The sequence below is a fragment of the Hypomesus nipponensis genome, chromosome 10 (assembly GCF_054491055.1).
Source record: "Hypomesus nipponensis isolate SF chromosome 10, ASM5449105v1, whole genome shotgun sequence".
In the NCBI taxonomy this organism is placed as follows: domain Eukaryota; kingdom Metazoa; phylum Chordata; class Actinopteri; order Osmeriformes; family Osmeridae; genus Hypomesus; species Hypomesus nipponensis.
The window spans coordinates 6956676-6974009 of record NC_140370.1 but is presented as its reverse complement, the minus strand read 5'-3'; the positions used below and the strand labels follow the sequence as shown (position 1 = coordinate 6974009).

The 17334-nt window shown below is 46.1% G+C and overlaps 1 protein-coding gene across 1 annotated transcript; it reads right to left on the bottom strand.

The window, feature by feature from the left end:
• Positions 1 to 385: 385 nt before the first annotated feature.
• Positions 386 to 16445, bottom strand: slc71a1-2 (solute carrier family 71 member 1-2). Its single transcript, XM_084706800.1, has 12 exons — positions 16207 to 16445; positions 14047 to 14142; positions 10772 to 10834; positions 10289 to 10416; positions 9402 to 9516; positions 8428 to 8646; positions 7332 to 7445; positions 5923 to 5994; positions 5506 to 5618; positions 3757 to 3854; positions 3478 to 3644; positions 386 to 3208 (listed from the first exon to the last, which is right to left on the bottom strand). The coding sequence occupies exons 1-12, from the start codon at positions 16288 to 16290 to the stop codon at positions 2996 to 2998; spliced, it is 1482 nt and encodes a 493-aa protein (XP_084562926.1). The 5' UTR covers positions 16291 to 16445; the 3' UTR covers positions 386 to 2995.
• Between the last annotated feature and the right edge of the window lie 889 nt (positions 16446 to 17334).

The following is a 17334-nucleotide window of genomic DNA, read 5'->3' as shown; positions in this document are numbered from 1 at the left end:
TCTGTAAATGTACAATATTTTAAAACGTATTTCTTTAGACCAATGCATTAAAAAATACACATATATAATATACATTCAAATTCGTAATAATATTTATGGAAAAGGTTCCATCCAAGCCAAGATTTGAGCATGATCTTCAGCCAGAATTTATTAGTATTCTTTTAAAATAAAACTTCATAGTTGCTACTGCCCCTCTGTGGCAGGAAAGAGGAACAAAAAAAGAGACAAAAAGTGTTCTGGACGGTAGAAATAGACTGGCCATTTGTCAGTGGGTCCCCAGTGGTAGAGATATAAGACCAAAAACACACCACCACACATTTAGGGAAATATTAATCAAGTGCAGTTTATATGCATTTCATACACCCACAAAAATAACTCAGACAGCTCAATGTACAATAAACCTTTAATAAATAGTTTGTCATTAGTTTCCCGTATTTACATTATATCCACCATGTAACTCAGGTTGCCCTATTTATTTCTTGGCTAATTTAGGCACACAGAGAGGGTCAGGGCACAGACCACATCATACTAAAACAGGATTGGCTAGCAGGAGAGTCAGACAAATGGAGTCGCACCAAACTATCCAGTAGACCTCTAGGTGGCCATGTCCGTTAAACATACATAGGCCTATATACATTGACTGTACGTACATGGTGGGCTTGTACATTTACAGCAAAGTAGAGACTTCCGTTTGCATGTGAACTGTTGGTGTGCAGAAGGGGCTGGTGCAGAATCTTACCAGGATAACAATTGTTGTTCAGTTATGGGTTGGTCCAATGCATTTCAAGAAACAATTAGAATCTAAATAAGTTGTAATGGCCTCAAGTTGGCTCACCCACCATACATGAACAATAGAAGAATAATATTGGCCAAAGACTTTGGGCTTTGGCAGAATAAAGTAATATTTTAAATTGTCTTCAGAACATTCAATGTCCTATATTGAAGTCTGTATAAACATGGGGGGGTAAGTTTAAATAATGACAAATAAATGTGTAATGAACCAGAGATTGACTCTGAAAACAGTAAAATGCTGGACATTCATTTCCAAACTAGTCACAATGTTGAAGGATTCCAAAAAACAATTGAACCAATTATTAAAATAAACTATAAAAATAGCACTTGAACTTAAATTTTCTGCCAAACTTAAGAAAAACTGAAAATATAACAAACAAACCCAAAGCAATCACACATAATAAGAAACATAAAAAACAAAAACATTTGGCACAAAATATACAATTCAAACTAATAAATGATAAATGTTACAGTTTGAAACCAAAGGTTTAATTCATTTGAGTGTGTGATTTGGTTATTTCAATGCACTTGAGGCTCATTTAGAAAAAGAAATCTTTCAAAAGAAAAACGGCAAAGATTTTCCAGTAATAAAGTATTGGAAAATCCTTTGCCGTCTCCATACATCATTGCTCTAAAAATGTCAAGCGCCTTTTACCAACCTGTACTGGAGCAAAACTATCAGAGAACGCTTACATTGGTTTACAGTCTAAATCCAGATACCACTTTTGCAGTCTTTGTCTATCATACCACATCACACATAACCTTTAAATTCCTACTGCAGCAGCACAAGTGATATTTCATCTCATTGAATCTAATGATATTTTCCAAAGACGTCCTAATAACAACATCAGTGCTCACATTGATAACAAAACAGAAAAACTAGAGTCAAAGCGGCCCATAGGGAAGTTAAATGAACTAGAATCCTGCCAGCTGTCTTTTCAAATAAAGCTGTGCCAAATTTACCAAGAAGGGCAGAAGGCGGGGCTGAGAGGGCAAAAAAAGAGAAAAGGTTTTGAGGCTCCGATGGGAGCGATAGCAAAGATTACAGACCTTACTCAGACCCCAGTCTTCATACAGGTTACGTAATAGATTTATATATCAATATGAAGTCACTTCAAGGCAACATTTGTCTTTAATTACAACTTTATAAGCACAACTAGCCTTCAGTGTGAACAAAATAATAATTACAACCCAAACTATACTTCGGAGCTAATGAATGGCAGGTAAACATCGGAAATGTCTCAAACAAAGTGGTCTTTCTTTTACACGTTTCTCTCTCCGTAGAGGGAGGGGGATGAGTGGATCCTTTCAAGTCGACTGAAGTCCCTCTGTAAAAACGTTCTGCGTGTTATTCAGTACTGTCCCCGTGGGTAATTGGTGTGGCCCCTCCGAGATTAGGTTATGCCAAAGGAGAGACTCCTCGTAGCTCTACATCATAGGAAGACCTGCATTCCCTTCTTCCCATAACCCAGGACAGAAACCACGTACAACAACAAAAGTATCACAACGAGAAGTTAGCTTGTGAAAGGGGTCATTACAGGAGAGCTCTTGAGTTACATATCAACCGTTGTCGCATCTCTTTGGAACGAGGAACATCACCGGCGTCACTGCACGTCCGCTAAAGAGAAACCAGAATCCCACGGGGGGGGGGGGGGGGGGGACGGACGACATGAGTCTTAGCTCATCCTCACCCCAAAACCAAGTGTGGGTGTAGTGGCGCTGCGCAGCAAGGTGGATCGTGGTGCAAGCCGTCGTGTCTTCTGTCCCCCGTCCTGCCTCCCAGAGTCCAGCTAAACCAAGATACTCCAGCCCCCTCCCCCCACACGCCTCCACAGCAGTCCCAAAGAAACACTCTCACACACACACACACACACTCTCCCTCTCCCAAGGCACCCTAGCAGCCCTCTCACACCACCTCGCTTTGACAAAGGGGGGTGTGCGTGCGGAGAGACGGCCCACATTGTGCTGCGGACACGAGCGCCACGCACCCACACATGTACACAAACACAGGTATACTTGAATGCACACCTTCCTGGAACTCGGAGATGTCAGAGTACATCACTGCGCGAGTGCATCTACGCATGTGCGTGCTCGCGCGTGTATAAATACAAGTATCTGTCCACTGTGGGTGGGGGGTTGGTAGTCTGGGTGGCAGGTGGTGTGTGTCCTCCCGGCTCCTCCTCCTCCCCCCTGGAGGCTGGGGTTATACGCTGCTGTCCTCCAGGAGGGGCTCCTTGCCTTCCGTCCCGCTGCCCTGGGGGCTGTGGGAGTGGCTCTGGGCCCCGTTGTTGTGCTTCTTGTAGGCCCCTGGCCGGGCCCCGGGCCCCGTGTGCTCCGGGATGAAGAGCGCCACCAGCAGGGAGAGCAGCACGGAACAGGCGCCGAACAAGAATGGAGGGCCCGGAATGATGGCACTCTGGAAGGAGGGAGAGAGAGAGAGCGAGAAGGATTGGACGTCATTAAAGTGAGGATAAACTGTGATTCTGTCTGTGCCTGCCTGCCTGGGGTCTTATCCTTAAAAAAAGGTTTTTAAAAAGGGCCTCAAAACCCAACGCCGCTCCGGCACTTTCCCGCACGTGAAAAGAACACGCGTCAGGACCGATACACGGCTCCTACTGGAGCACATGACAGGCTTCAGGCGAGCTCTGGGGACGTGGCCGAGGCCCTCCCAGAGGGGGGGCTCACCTCGTCAGTGGGGTTAGCCATGTTGGGCTTGGAGCCCTTGTCGGCACCGTCGACGCCGTCCAGATCGGTCAGCTCCACGTGGAACAGGTAGAAGACAAAGCCGTAGAGGGCCGGGCCCAGGCCATTACACAGGCCCCGGATCCCTGTGATCATCCCCTGGACCACACCTGGGGGAGGGGAGGGGGGGCACACACATGTTAATAACATAGGCCCGAGGTGGAAAAGAGGCAGTCTCTCTCACAGACACACTCAGGGAGGTGGGGGGGGGGGGGTGCTCACCCTGCTGGTCGGGGTCTGCGTTGCGGGACACGATGGCGCTGATGGCAGGGAAGGTGATGCTGGACATGGCTGCCACCGCGCCTGCAGCCCACATCATCCTGCACGGGGACAAAACACACACACAGGGTGCACTTCAGTTCACGTCACTAACAACCCTACATCCCGTTCTTGAATTCACATGTGACTGTCACGAGGCGAGGCCCTTCCCAGCACTCCCCAGCTACGGGGAGAGAGAGAGAGAGAGAGAGAGAGAGCGAGCAGCAGGGACACAGCAGTGTGAGCTTAACACCACACAGAGAACATGGAAATCCTCCACCTCGCAATATCACAAACCAACTTATCAGTCCACTGTGGCGCACACGCACACACCTTCCTGGCACTTGATGTCCTAGTACACAGCAGCACGAGTGCATATATTCATACGCATGTGTGTGTGCAAGTTTCTTCTTCAATCAGTTTGGCCTTTATTGAACCTCTCTTCCACTACTGCCAGCTATGGCCAAGAACAACAGCAGTAAGACAATAGCGCCAGGCCAGGATAAACATCCACATCACTGATTCAGAGCTACATCCTCTCCCGGCCCAGGGCACCGCTACAGCCCCGGATAAGAAAAGTACACCCGCTCCAGCAGGCTCCATGGGAAATAGACTCCTTCAACACTTTCACTGGATGTACATGTGCTCTGATTTGGCTGCGTGTCGAGAATACCGTTTTGCTACCCTGTAGTGGTCCAGAGGGGGTACTGCTGTTGGTTCACCTTTTATAGAGCGATTTCTGCATTGTTGAATTCATAAGGCCTTGCTTGCATCATGAACATGGTTTTTACAAAAACTCATGATAACAAATTCAAATGAAAGATATTATAAATTGACGATGAAATTAGGGCTGAACAATTTAGGAAAATAAGCTAATTGCAATCATTTTTAATAATATTGCAATTGTGATTTAATATGCAATTATTATATGATGTATTATTAATAAATATAGATGTATACTACTGATCTCCAGTCAGCAACATAACACACAAAATTCCGAAAAATTAAGGAAAACATACCTCCTTGTTACTCTTCGAAATATTTTGGTAAATCAAAGCTAAACGTAGGCTAGTAACATGTGCGTTGCACTTTCTTAACTAAAGCTGGCTAGCTACCGTTTTGGGAAAAAAAACTTACGCTGTGGGGACCGTCAGAACTATTTAGAACTCACCCATCTAAAAGGTTAAATCTTAAAAGAAACACTCTGAACATTTCTGATCCAGTCAGTAGCAGAAACAGTATGGCACTGACAGCCATAGTGATCTTACTGTATGTGTATCACCGAGGGGCATCATATCATATCTTTTGTGATAAACGCCGTTACTGCTTGAGTCATTTCGTACATGAATATGGAGTTAGGCTTTGAAACATTTCCATCAGTGATCCTGTCGGGTGTTATTTGTCTTAGGCTATTTGACACACTGGTGTTCAGCATTTTAGCTATGCATCGTACATGGCTTTGTGGTGTTTTTTTTCGGGCCAAAACACCACCGGTTGGTGGTGTTGCTCCGTAAGGTAGCAACGTGTCAGGTTCTGTCGAGCCTGAGGCCATCGAACAGGTCAAGGTTAAGTATAACGTACAAAGTTGATCCTTCTTCGTAAACTGCGTTACTCTCGCAGCCTTTGCGATTACAGAATCTCGTTTTGTCACATGCCGATATTATGACGAATTAATCGTTCAGCCCTAGATCAACTTGCCGCATGCCTACTCACCAGGGCTGAGAACCGAAGCCGTACCAGGCCAACTGCAGGATCTGGAAGCCCAGACCCAGCAGGATAGTGTTCTTGTTCCCTATGGAGCGCATCAGGATCCCCAGCACCACTGTCTGCACGCGCACACACACACACACACACACACACACACACACACACACACACACACACAGGGAGGGGCACGTTAAACACCGGGACTGGAGTCTAATCATTTGTAATTTTTTCCTTTTCTTTAAATAAAAATATCTGGTTTCCAGGAGAAAGCCTTTAAAAGCTGAGCCTTAGACAGGGGGACATCCATCTGGACGAGGCTTCCCGAGGAAACCCCCCACGAATGGGCCCACAGACAGGGAGTTTGTTATTGGGACTTCATTCGGTGGTGGAGGGCAGCCGTTGAGGTGGTCGGGTGCAGCTCACCTGGGCTAGTATGGAGAGGATTCCCACCACAGCTATGAAGGCAGCGACCGTCTCAGAAGAGAACCCTATGACCTGGGGATGGAAAACACAAGAGGTTAGACTGAACACAGCTCCCCCCCGGCATTCCTCAAATGCAGCCGCTTTCCTTGTTTCCACCCTCCCATCCCCGCACCTCATGATATCCTATCAAGTATAACCTGACTGGTTGCAGCTGTGCAAAGGCAGGTTTATTTGAAGCAACCTCGGATTGTGACGCCGGCTGCCTCAAGAAAGAGAGGATGGAGAACAGAATGTTTTCCTTTTGTATTTGAACTGCTAACAAGGCCAGTGATAGAGATAGAGAGAGGGGGGCCGTATCTCATTATTTACACTCCTCCGTGCGACCTTGAGCAGGCCTTGGGCAGCACTTTGGGAGGGGGGGGGGGGGGGGCGCCGCTCTACCATCCCTACTGTGTTTTCAGGTCAAAGCACGCCGTCCCTTATCAGGCCCGACGCAGACCAGCACACTACAGCAGGTGGCTGAGAGGAGCTCTGCACCACGACCTCCCAGACCAGCACACTACAGCAGGTGGCTGAGAGGAGCTCTGCACCACGACCTCCCAGACCAGCACACTACAGCAGGTGGCTGTGAGGAGCTCTACACCACGACCTCCCAGACCAGCACACTACAGCAGGTGGCTGTGAGGAGCTCTGCACCACGACCTCCCAGACCAGCACACTACAGCAGGTGGCTGAGAGGAGCGCTACACCACAACCTCCCAGACCAGCACACCGTGTGGCGTTACTGTTGGAGGACATCAGCGCTGTTGTTTTGTGTTTGCGGACAGGGACAAAGGAACAGTGTGTCAGGAGAAGCCGTCGTCTGGCTAGGTCGGCGTGGTTTATTTTTATTTCACGAGAGAGGGGCCAGCAGTCTCTCTGAGTCAGACTGGCCTGACAGACTCACACGGTCAAAACCTGTTTCCAAACAAACTATGTTTGACCAGAGGGAGGTAACAGTCAAGTTAGCTTGAGTTAGTATCCAAAACAAATACTGAAGACTCAAACGCTGGTTGTTTTGCACCCTCGTTTTGAAAATGAACCGATTCCTTAGTTACGGCTGAAAGGTGTCGACGCATGGCCAGTGTGACTCACCAACAAAACATTCCAGGGATGCTTGATGGCTCACCAGGTAGGTTGCTACCATATGGGCTGGGAAACCAACTCAGTGGCCTGGGTTTGAGCTCTCTCTGTCTCTCTGTGTGTCTCTCTCCCCTACATTTCCTGTCTCTTTCTAAAAAAAAAACTAAACATTCGACTGTATATCTGGTGAAACGCGAGTTTGACTGTTGTCTACTGGACAGACAGTGAGAAGGGAGAGAGGGAGAAAGAGGGAGGGAGAAAAAGGGAGGGAGGCGTTGTTGCCGTACCTGTCGGAGATAGAGGAAGAAGCTGGAGTACTGCCCTGCCTCTGGCAGGTAGGACAGGAACACTGTAATACAGATGAGCAGCACTGTGGAGTCCTGGCCCACCTTACGCAGAGACTGGAGGGAGGAACAGGAAGCACACAGAGAGCAACCAATTACCCTTCCAACATGCCAAGAACTGGGGATTACCAGTTCCACAGACTGGGGTTCATCCAATGCAGTGTTGTCTGTCTGTCTATCGAGCTGGCCTGCTCCAGTCCCTCTTCAGAAGGTTTGTTTCACATAAAAGTAGGGCTCTACGATTATGGCCAAAATTATAATCACGATTATTTTGATCAATATTGAGGTCATGATTAATTATCACGATTATTTGTTGATTTTAACCAAATCAAATGTTATTGTCACAATGCATTGTACCTGCATAATGGATGTGAATAAAATTCAAAATATACAATAATAACTAATATTCCATAACAGAATGTAACCAAATTAGAACATTTCAGAACTATGCAGAAAAGACTAGTTTACAGGTTTTTGGAAAAAAACACTAGCCTGTCACATTTTCTGCCTGAGTTGATGTTGTGTTTTGTTTATGCAACGCATTTTCTTGGCCCTCACACATTCATCGTATTGAACATGATTGTGTTTTTTCAAGTGGTTAAAAAGGTTTGTTTTGTTGCTTTGTGGCGCCAACACAACTTTAAGGTACTCTTTGCATATGACCTTCTTGTTTTGTGTCACTTGCCTTGAACCCAAAATGCTTCCACACAATGGATGACGCTGCAGCCGCAGCCGCAGCCGAACGCACCTATTGGTTTATGGAGCGCTAGATTGGTTTTGCAAAAAATAACTTTGATACGGAGCGTTCTATGAACGGAATGACGCATTTTAAATATCGCTCGATCACGAGAATTTGATTGTGTAAAGCCGAAATTGTGATTAAAATTGTATTCCTCGCGCAAGCCCTACATGAAAGCTTTAGAGCCAACAGTCTAAATGCCTCCACTAATTGGAGCTGTTGTCCCGTCCCCCATTCACTGTGAAGGGGCTTCCCCTTGATGGAACAGGTCCGCTCCGCTCCTCCTGGTTGTGTACTCACGGCGAAGGGGTCCGCCTGCTCCCAGGAGATGGGCGCCCCCCAGGAGGCTGGCCTCATCTTCTCCGGCAGCGACTCGGGCACGGCCACCAGGATGAAGCAGATGTCCAGCAGGGCGATGGCGGTGGCCAGGATCACCACCAGGGTGTCCCCGTAGGTCACCGACAGGTAGGCGCCGATGGCCGGGCTGGTCACCAGGCTGGCGGCAAACGTGGCAGAGACCTGGGGGGACAGGTTAGATTCAGCCTCCAGGGAACCTTGGAGAAGTGTGTGTGTGTGTGAGTGTGTGTGTGGGGGTGGGGGAGAGAGGGGCAATGTTTCCTTATGTCTTAGGTCACATTACGGTTGCGTCTGTAACCGGCTAAACCCAAAATCCCTAGTTACACACGGGCTAATGGATTTGAAATGTGACGCTGCTGTCTTGAAACAGATCCACTGTAATGCTATTAGAAACTGGGCACTTATAGTCCTTGATTATCTGCTGCACTTGCTATGCACATTTTTGTACAGCACTCTGGATTAAAGCGTCTGCTAAATCAACTATTTGGAATGTAAACATGAGTATAACATTAAACATAGTATGAAGCTTCCCAGAGGGAACGGTCCTTCTAGCCATGGAACGTCATAGCAACAACAACAACAACAAGGGCGGGGCTCTCTCTGATGCCGGCTGACACCACAAACCATTCAACAACAACAACCTATGAAAACCCCATATGGTCCACACATTCCACACCGGCCAACGGCAGCCATGGCAGAAAATGACACAGTGGTTCCAACCTTATGGCATGCCCCGGTACCATCATATGTAATCATGGACACGCTATTTAGGTTCCAAGCATGGATTTTCAGACAGTGGTCATAGGGGGAAAAAAAACTTTTGATCTCCAGAAATCTATTCTGGAGATGTTCCTCTTCCCGTGTGAATGACAGTATCGTATGCGTGTTGAGGGGGTTGTGATGATGAAGCTTCTCACCAGGCCGTAGGCGGTGCTCCTCTCGTGCTCCTGTGTGATGTCAGCCACGTACGCAAAGATGACGGAGAAGGTGACGGCAAACACGCCAGACATGGAGATGACAGCAAAATACCACCTGGGGGGCGGGGAGAGTTGGACTGTTACATGTTCTATACCTACACATGTACTGTTACTATACATGTACTGTTACTATACATGTACTACACATATACATGTTCCATACCTACACATGTACTGTTACTACACATGTCCTACACCTACACATGTACTGTTACTATACATGTACTGTTACTACACATGTACTACACCTACACATGTTCTATACCGACACATGTACTGTTACTACACATGTACTATACCTACACATGTACTGTTACTATACATGTACTGTTACTATTTATGTACTACACCTACACATGTACTATAACTATATATGTACTATACCTATACATGTTCTATTACTATATATGTACGTTGGAGTGAAAGCCCTGCTCTGGCAGGAGTTAGCAGGAAACATAGTCATGTGAAACAGGAAGTACAGACGAGCACACCTCATAACTGAGTCCTTTAAGCTGCCTGTGTGCTGCTCAACTGACTTGTATTCTGTTCAGTTTCAATTTGATTCCAATGTTTTTCTTCTTTAGAGATCCGTTTGTTTCACTTTTACTTTTCATCAGAACTTTAAGAAGTGTTTTTGCGGATACGAAAATATATTTTTGGCCAAGGCTCTAAGGTAATGGAGCATAAATATTTGCAGTTCATAGAACTATGCATCCTTCATAACGAGAATGTAAGATTCAAAACCATCCTCTGACATTCTCAATCATCCACTAACACGTCCTGTAACAATCAAATCCATCCTGTAAGGGTGTGTGTGTGTGCCTCACCATGGGCTGATCTTCATCAGAGGGATTGGGGCGCAGGTGAAGAACACCGTTAGCAGCAGGAAGGACTTGCGTCCCCAGACGTCTGACAGAGCCCCTATGAGGGGGGCGCTGAGGAACGACAGCAGGCCCTGGGTGGAGGAGGGCCACAGGGTTCAGGGAGCATGGAAGAGATCGGGGGGGAGGGGGAGGGAGAGAGCAGAGCAACGTGAGACGTCAAAAGGAGACAGTGTTGACTTGAGCACAACTGTGGTCGACTTTGTGGCGGTTTCGGAGGACACTCTTAGACCTGTGCTTCCTCTAAAACGCATCTCCCATCATGCAAGAGGAACGATGCAGAAATACACGGCACCTCGTTCTCTGTGGAGACTGAAGTAACTGGTCTGAGCAGTTACCCACAGACAGGTGCTTGCATGTATAACTAAATATGCGTGTGTGTGTACGTGCGTCTCAGAGACAGTGTGTGTGCATGCACGTTTCTCTTACCTTAACACCGTGAATGAGCCCATTCATCAGGAATGTGTGCTGGGGGAATGTTTCATGTAACACCTGGGCAACAAACAGCGATAAAGCATTGTTAGACCTTGAACCCAAACATCCAGCACATCCCCCACACAGAACAGCATGACATTTAAATGTTAATGGAACCAGAGCTAGGGCAGGAAAGCACATGTACAACGTGCGTCGAGTACACATCCGGTGAGGTGTCGGCCCTTTTATGAGGGCGATAAGACAACTAAACATTTAGACAAGGTCATGGAAATTTAAATGAAGAGTTTTGCTTGGCTGATATAGCATCAGTACTGGGCCGGTTGCAGTTCCATATGAGGTCAAAAAAGCAGTTTATCCGGGTAATAAATACGCTGGTGGTGAGGCCAATTTGCAGACTTCAATTAGGAAAGACATGGTTCTCTCAGTGTCAATATGGGTCTCTTCAGACTGGGGATGACGTTAGGGAGTGAGTGATGTTCGAGTCAAGTTCCCTTGACTGGCAGATATGTTTCCTTTCGCTCTTTTTAACACACACACAGTTACATAGACCACAAAGGCACTAGGGGTGAGGGGGTGGGGAAGTAGTCTAAATCACAATTCCGTTCCATGAATTGATGTGCAAAGTGGTTTCCAGATTTCAGGTGCTGATTCCCCCCATGGTTGCGGAGGCCAATGAGCAGTATCCACGGTGACTCTGGCAGTTTGCTTACCTACGCATGTTCAAAGCTTTGCTTGTGGGAGGGCCACAGCTTCAATCGATCAAGTTCACAAAGTCAAAAGATCCTTGTCTAGTCTTTAGAATACACATGAAAAGTAAACACAGACTGGTTCAATTTTGACCATGAGCGTGTTCCCAACACGGGGATTTGCATGAACGTCTCCCTGCTTGCTGCCCCAGCACTGGAAGAGGTGAGTGAATGTCAAACTAAAAAAACCAACAACAAAGGACAGCGAGGTTTGCATGGTGCATTGAAATAGATGTTAATGTTGTTTCATGTGATTTAGCCATCACATGAAACAACATTTGCTTTGAAACTGAATTTGGAGATTGATAATGACTCCTCCTCTTCCAAAGCAGCTGTGTCGACACACAAACACACCAGACTGAGAAATGGACCACCATTCGGTCCTGGGTTGCAGTGGAACCATTAGCTAAAGGAAACCATTCATATGAATTATACCCTGGTCATAATGTTAACCAGAGCCCCCACTGAGCACAATCACTTTTCCCTTTCTGTCTCCCTCTGTCTTCCTCCCTCCTGTCTAGCCCTTCCTCCTCCCCAGTCTCTGTATATCCTTCCAGTCTCTCCCCCTTCTCTCACCCCACACTCTCCTCCTGTGCTCAGTAAGAATGAGGCCGTTATGGTGCCTCTCCTGTGATGCTCCAGTGATAATCAGCCCACTTTATCCAGGGGAGCAGAGGGCCAAACATTGATTGAGCTGCTGAGTGATAAATAATATGCATTAAAATGCTCTAAAACCTGCAATTGAAAAATAAATCGGGGCACTTCACCATCTTTCCCGTCGGGCCACCGGGGGGAGTTGGGGCTAGTTCTCGTCTCTGTGTGAGTCTTGTGAGGGCATGAAGCCAAAGTGGGAGGATTGTTAAATGGGCAGAACATCACACACACACACACACACACACACACACACACACACACACACACACACACACACACACACACACACACACACACACACACACACACACACACACACACACACACACACACACACACACACACACACACACACACACACACACACACACACACACACACACACACACACACACAAATCCGTCCAAAGTCTCCGATCATGGAAAGGTTACGATGTAACACAACGCAAGATATCCGACAAATACTAAATAAATCAATGGTAACCTAGTTCAGTATCTCGTCTGTGGAAGCTGCGAGACGTGGCAGCGCTTCTGAAGCGAGCAAAAGGTGTCACTGACACAAAATAGGAACACGAACCTTTGGCTTTAATTAGAACACAGCGAGCATGACAGGGGAAAACGAAAACGAGAACCCGAGGGTGGATTTGCTGTGAAGGCTGAACACCGAGCACAACTACAACCCAAAACGGCAGGCCTCGACTGAACCCTAGGTCCTGGGGGGATGGTCCCTTGAATTCCTGGATTTACCATGAATCATGAATATCCTATAGTGAAAGCCTTTACCTAGTCCAAAACGACGTGGACACACTAGAATCTGTACCCAGAGGTAGCAGTGCCCCTGAAAAGCTTCCTCAGCAAGCCTACTGACCAGTCCAACAGTTCTGCTGTGCAGCCATCTGAACACAGCCCCGGGCAGAAGGCCGGCGGTTGTTAAGGGCCGTATTCCTTAGTTACTAATGAAGGCGGGGGCTCTGTGGGCACCATTAAGTGCCTCTTCAAAGCCAGCTCTGCTCTGATTAACCCAAAATGCAAATCGTGACAAGGCAACAAACGTATAACGAGCGCAGCTCTCTCTCTCTCCACATTACAGTATGCCATCGCTTGTGAATGAGCTAAACACGTGTTTACTGCGGCTGGGTCATACGCATTTGTTGTTTACGATCGGTGCAAGATCTGTAGAATGCGATAATGTAGCCCAAGACAAAGTCAGGCAAATATTCTGATGTAGCCAGGGTGGGAGGGAGCACGTCTTGTCAGATGGAAAAGACGTAGGCGTACTGGAGACAGGCCTGGGCCTTGTTGATGAAATATGGAAAGAAATCCCCTGGACTGTCTCGATAAACAACGCTGATTCAATTCCATGTTGTTTGCCTGAAACCAGCGGCCAGCCCTACGTTTGAGGTTAGATTTGTCTGCGCCTGTCTACATCGGCAAAAGCAGCATGACGACAGCCAGCGCGACCCCTCACTTCCTGTTATATACCTCTCCGCAGAGTGAGGGCGACTGAACAATACACCGTTTGATGTCCTTTTTCATGTTTCTCGGTCCATTAGCGCCAGCAAAGGTCTCTCTCTTTCACACTCATCCACCAAAACATGCGGGTGCGTCATCTGGCTCTTGCTATTTGATTAGGATTCAATTATTCTGTGTTGTACGCGGGGCTGCCTGAAGCCAAGCTGATGAGGGAACGGCCCTGCGGCCCCTGCCTGGGCTAGGTCTCAGAGGCACCAGCAGTGGAGAGCGGTGGGAACACTTAACTGCCTTGGCGTCGATGAGAACCAGTTGTGTTCCTTACCGTACAGTTGACTTGACGTTGAGGAGCGAGTGGTGGAGCAAGTTGACCATGTGGGTTGTGGGTAGTGTGGCTTACCGTGAGCATGGGGGTGGTGAGTAGACCCCAGGCGAAAAACTCCAGGAAGATGACCACCACGGCATGGTAGACGCTGGGCTCTCCGATCCCCTGAGGCTGGAGGGGGACAGGGAGGAGGGGGAGGACAGTCAGCTAGTCAGGGAGGCTAGAAACGCTGCACGCACTCACGCATTAAAAAAGGTTCTGCTCGCAACTGTGGTAAACAGTGAAAGGAATTTATTTGAGACAATTGCTTTTATATCCGCAAATCTTTGTCACTTGACTGCCTGTGACAGACCGGGTCTGTTTAGACGATTTATAAATGTAGGGTGGGCCAACCGCTACTAGTAGAGTTATCAGACATGATCACTGAAACTGAACAGCAAACAAATTTGCCTGGATGCAGACAGAAAACATGCAAACATCTTACACCATGCTGCAGCAAGAGGCCATGGGACTAAATTATAGATTTGAAGGAAAAAACTATAATGATCTGGATCACTGTAAGCAATCTCCCGCTTTTAAATGAGAGGGGGAAAACACAAATTTTCAAAGAGCAGATCCCTCTCAGATTTGGGGTTGATATTTGAGGGAGCTGTTGGACAAGGGTATGAGGTGTGTGAAATCTCAGTGAGGTAGCTTAGAAACCTGTTAAGTAGGGCAGGGCTTGCTCAGGAAGACAGTGTACTTGTTTGGAGAATCATTTCTCCATGCCGTCTGTCTAAGTGCACCATGGGAACACCAAACGGCAGGTGTACAGCCCTCACAGGGGAGCGTGGCTTTGTGGTGGAGTGTGGATGGGTGTTTAACACTGCGTTGACAAAGAGGAAACTAGATAGGGACTTTTTGTCCATTAGAAATGTAGGAACTGCTACCTTCTGTGGAAATGGTGATAAGACTTTTGTTGTAGTTTAAAGGAACTACTTCTTCAACAACTAATTCATTTTGCTAATGGTTAATTCTGTGAATAGGTTTCATGTAATGGTGGTGTAATTTCCTGTATGACATCAAAAGTGTTTAGGCCTCAGGAAATATTTAACAAAAGCACTGACAATGGTTTAGGATGAAATTGAGAATGGACTTGGTTTGAAAAACCTTTAGTTATTTGAACTTAGTCTGCAGATTGTATGTTGTGATGGTTTCTTTCATTTGACAGTTTACCAAACAATTTGACTATTCCCCATACTTTAAACCTAAAATGTGGTCTGACACATATCTTGTTAACATATATTTACAAATCAATTATAGATGTAAAACGTGTTACACATGGCACCATAAGGAGGGAACAAATCAATAGACCTACTGACTACTTTCCGGCTGTAGCCAAGTGTAACCTGTACAGGCTGTACCATGATAGGGCTCTGTCGATTTTCTGGAATAGAATTAGCATGCCGTTTTGCTCCATGACTGTTAGCTAGCTACTCATGCAGCTAATTGAAAACAATTCTAAGAAAGTTTGGCATGTTGCGCAAATTATATATTTAGAAAAAGTTGATAAAAGGAAAAACTATCAATATTTTGCCACCTGATGCACGTCTAGCAGCCTTTCATTCCAAACATTAGCCCCAGAGATTAGTCAGATTCCATACAGGATAGCGTGCAAATGAGGAAACAGCTAACCAGCTAATTTTGACATTAATAGGTTTGCTCCTTTTCAAATTAACGAACGAAGGCTCGTCATACGGCCATGCTTATTGACAGTCTTGCTGAGTTACAACGTAAACAACGTTGCCAAGCCCCTAGAAACATGTTACAAACAAAAACAAGGCTTTGGATACGTAAATTTAATTTACACATATACATGACTAGAACACTCCCCAACTTGGTTGTGTGCCAGGCGTAATAAAATAAAACGACACATATAGTATTCGTAACAGTCGAACCGGTCGAGCACCGCAGGGCGACCCGGACACCCAAAACACCATCCCAGACAGTGTGAGCTGAGATGACGTGTAAACCTACGCTTCAGGCCGCTGGCTTGTTGGTTAGCTAACAAGCTGGGTAGCTAGCGGCTAGTTAGCTAGCCCGCTAGAATAAACAGTTACCTGCACAACACTGGATATAAGTATGGATAGCTAAAGAGGTTGACACCAGTACTTATAAAACCAAATCAATGTTGCCAAGCATCCGGCTACCTATTTAGGTGTCCAGTTAATGCAGAAAAATAAATATTTAACTCACACTGCCTCCATCTTTTATGATAATTTTCTTGGCCAGAAGAATGCTGCGGTTCAGCCGCTTTTTCTTCTTTTTCTCCCCCGTCATTGTTAACTTATGTCCATTCTTGGTGTTAGAGGGTTAACTTTTGAGTTGTGCCACAAAACATAAAAATAACTGACTCCTCTAAATACTGCCTCTTCTCGGTACCTCGCTATCCAGCTATCTAGCTACAGCTAAATGATTAGCTACCCATCCCCACCTCACTTTGACCCATCTTCCTGAACAAAACGGAACCCGCCCCTGATGCACAAGATCTCCCACCGATTGGTGAAGCTTTAGTGGGAGGCAGATTATAGTCTATAGTGATAGGTTGAACAACATGTTTGTACTATTGATCCCAAAATGTAATTTGTCAGCATGATTGTGGGTTTGCCAGAACAAAGGGACTAAACGCATTTTTTCGGATGACCACTGAGCAGACCAGTAATTGTGCGTTACCGAGCTTGTGTTTCTATAAAACCTTTAATACTCCATTATACAAACAAAATATACACTTACTGTTGAATACCCCATTTTCCCTAACTTGCCTATCATACAGAAAAAGACACTTGTTGCTCTGACAGTATACCAGATGTGGCTTGATAACTTACACTAATTGTACATCATGGACGTCATTTTCTGAACGTATTGCTGTTAATGTTAACACTAATAATGCTTTTAATTTATGGCGTGCTGTTTATTGTTGAAGCAATATCAGAACACTACACTGAAAGAAAGAAAAAACAGGTTATACTAACAAAGAGCAGTGAATAGATAAATATACACTTGCTCTGGAAGATAACCCACAATAAAAACAACTATAGATGTTCAGGCCGAAGGTTTCACAGTGGAGGGACCTTACAACATCAGGTTTGATCTGGGGGTTCGAAGGAAGAAAATTATCGGAAGTGGTGGATGTGGTTCTGGGGTTCTTCTTTTAGATGAGGATTGTGTTTTTAATCCTGCAGAAGACAGGAGCTAGAAAAGGGATGAGCCTGGGAGTTTGTAGCATATCAGTTGTAGAATAGCAGGCTCTTTCACCAGGTAAAACAAGTACCTATAAGAGACGTGTGGTATTCCTAGATTTAGAAAGTGAACAAAGCTCAGGAT

Bases quoted from the DNA above. Each gene is read 5' to 3' on its own strand.
- slc71a1-2 (XM_084706800.1), bottom strand. From the start codon at position 16,290: ATGACGGGGGAGAAAAAGAAGAAAAAGCGGCTGAACCGCAGCATTCTT. The intron at 7,446-8,427 runs GTGAGTACACAA...TCCTCCCTCCAG, and splicing joins AGCAGGCGGACCCCTTCGCC to TCTCTGCGTAAGGTGGGCCA. The intron at 3,645-3,756 runs GTGAGCACCCCC...CCCCTCCCCCAG, and splicing joins CGCAGACCCCGACCAGCAGG to GTGTGGTCCAGGGGATGATC.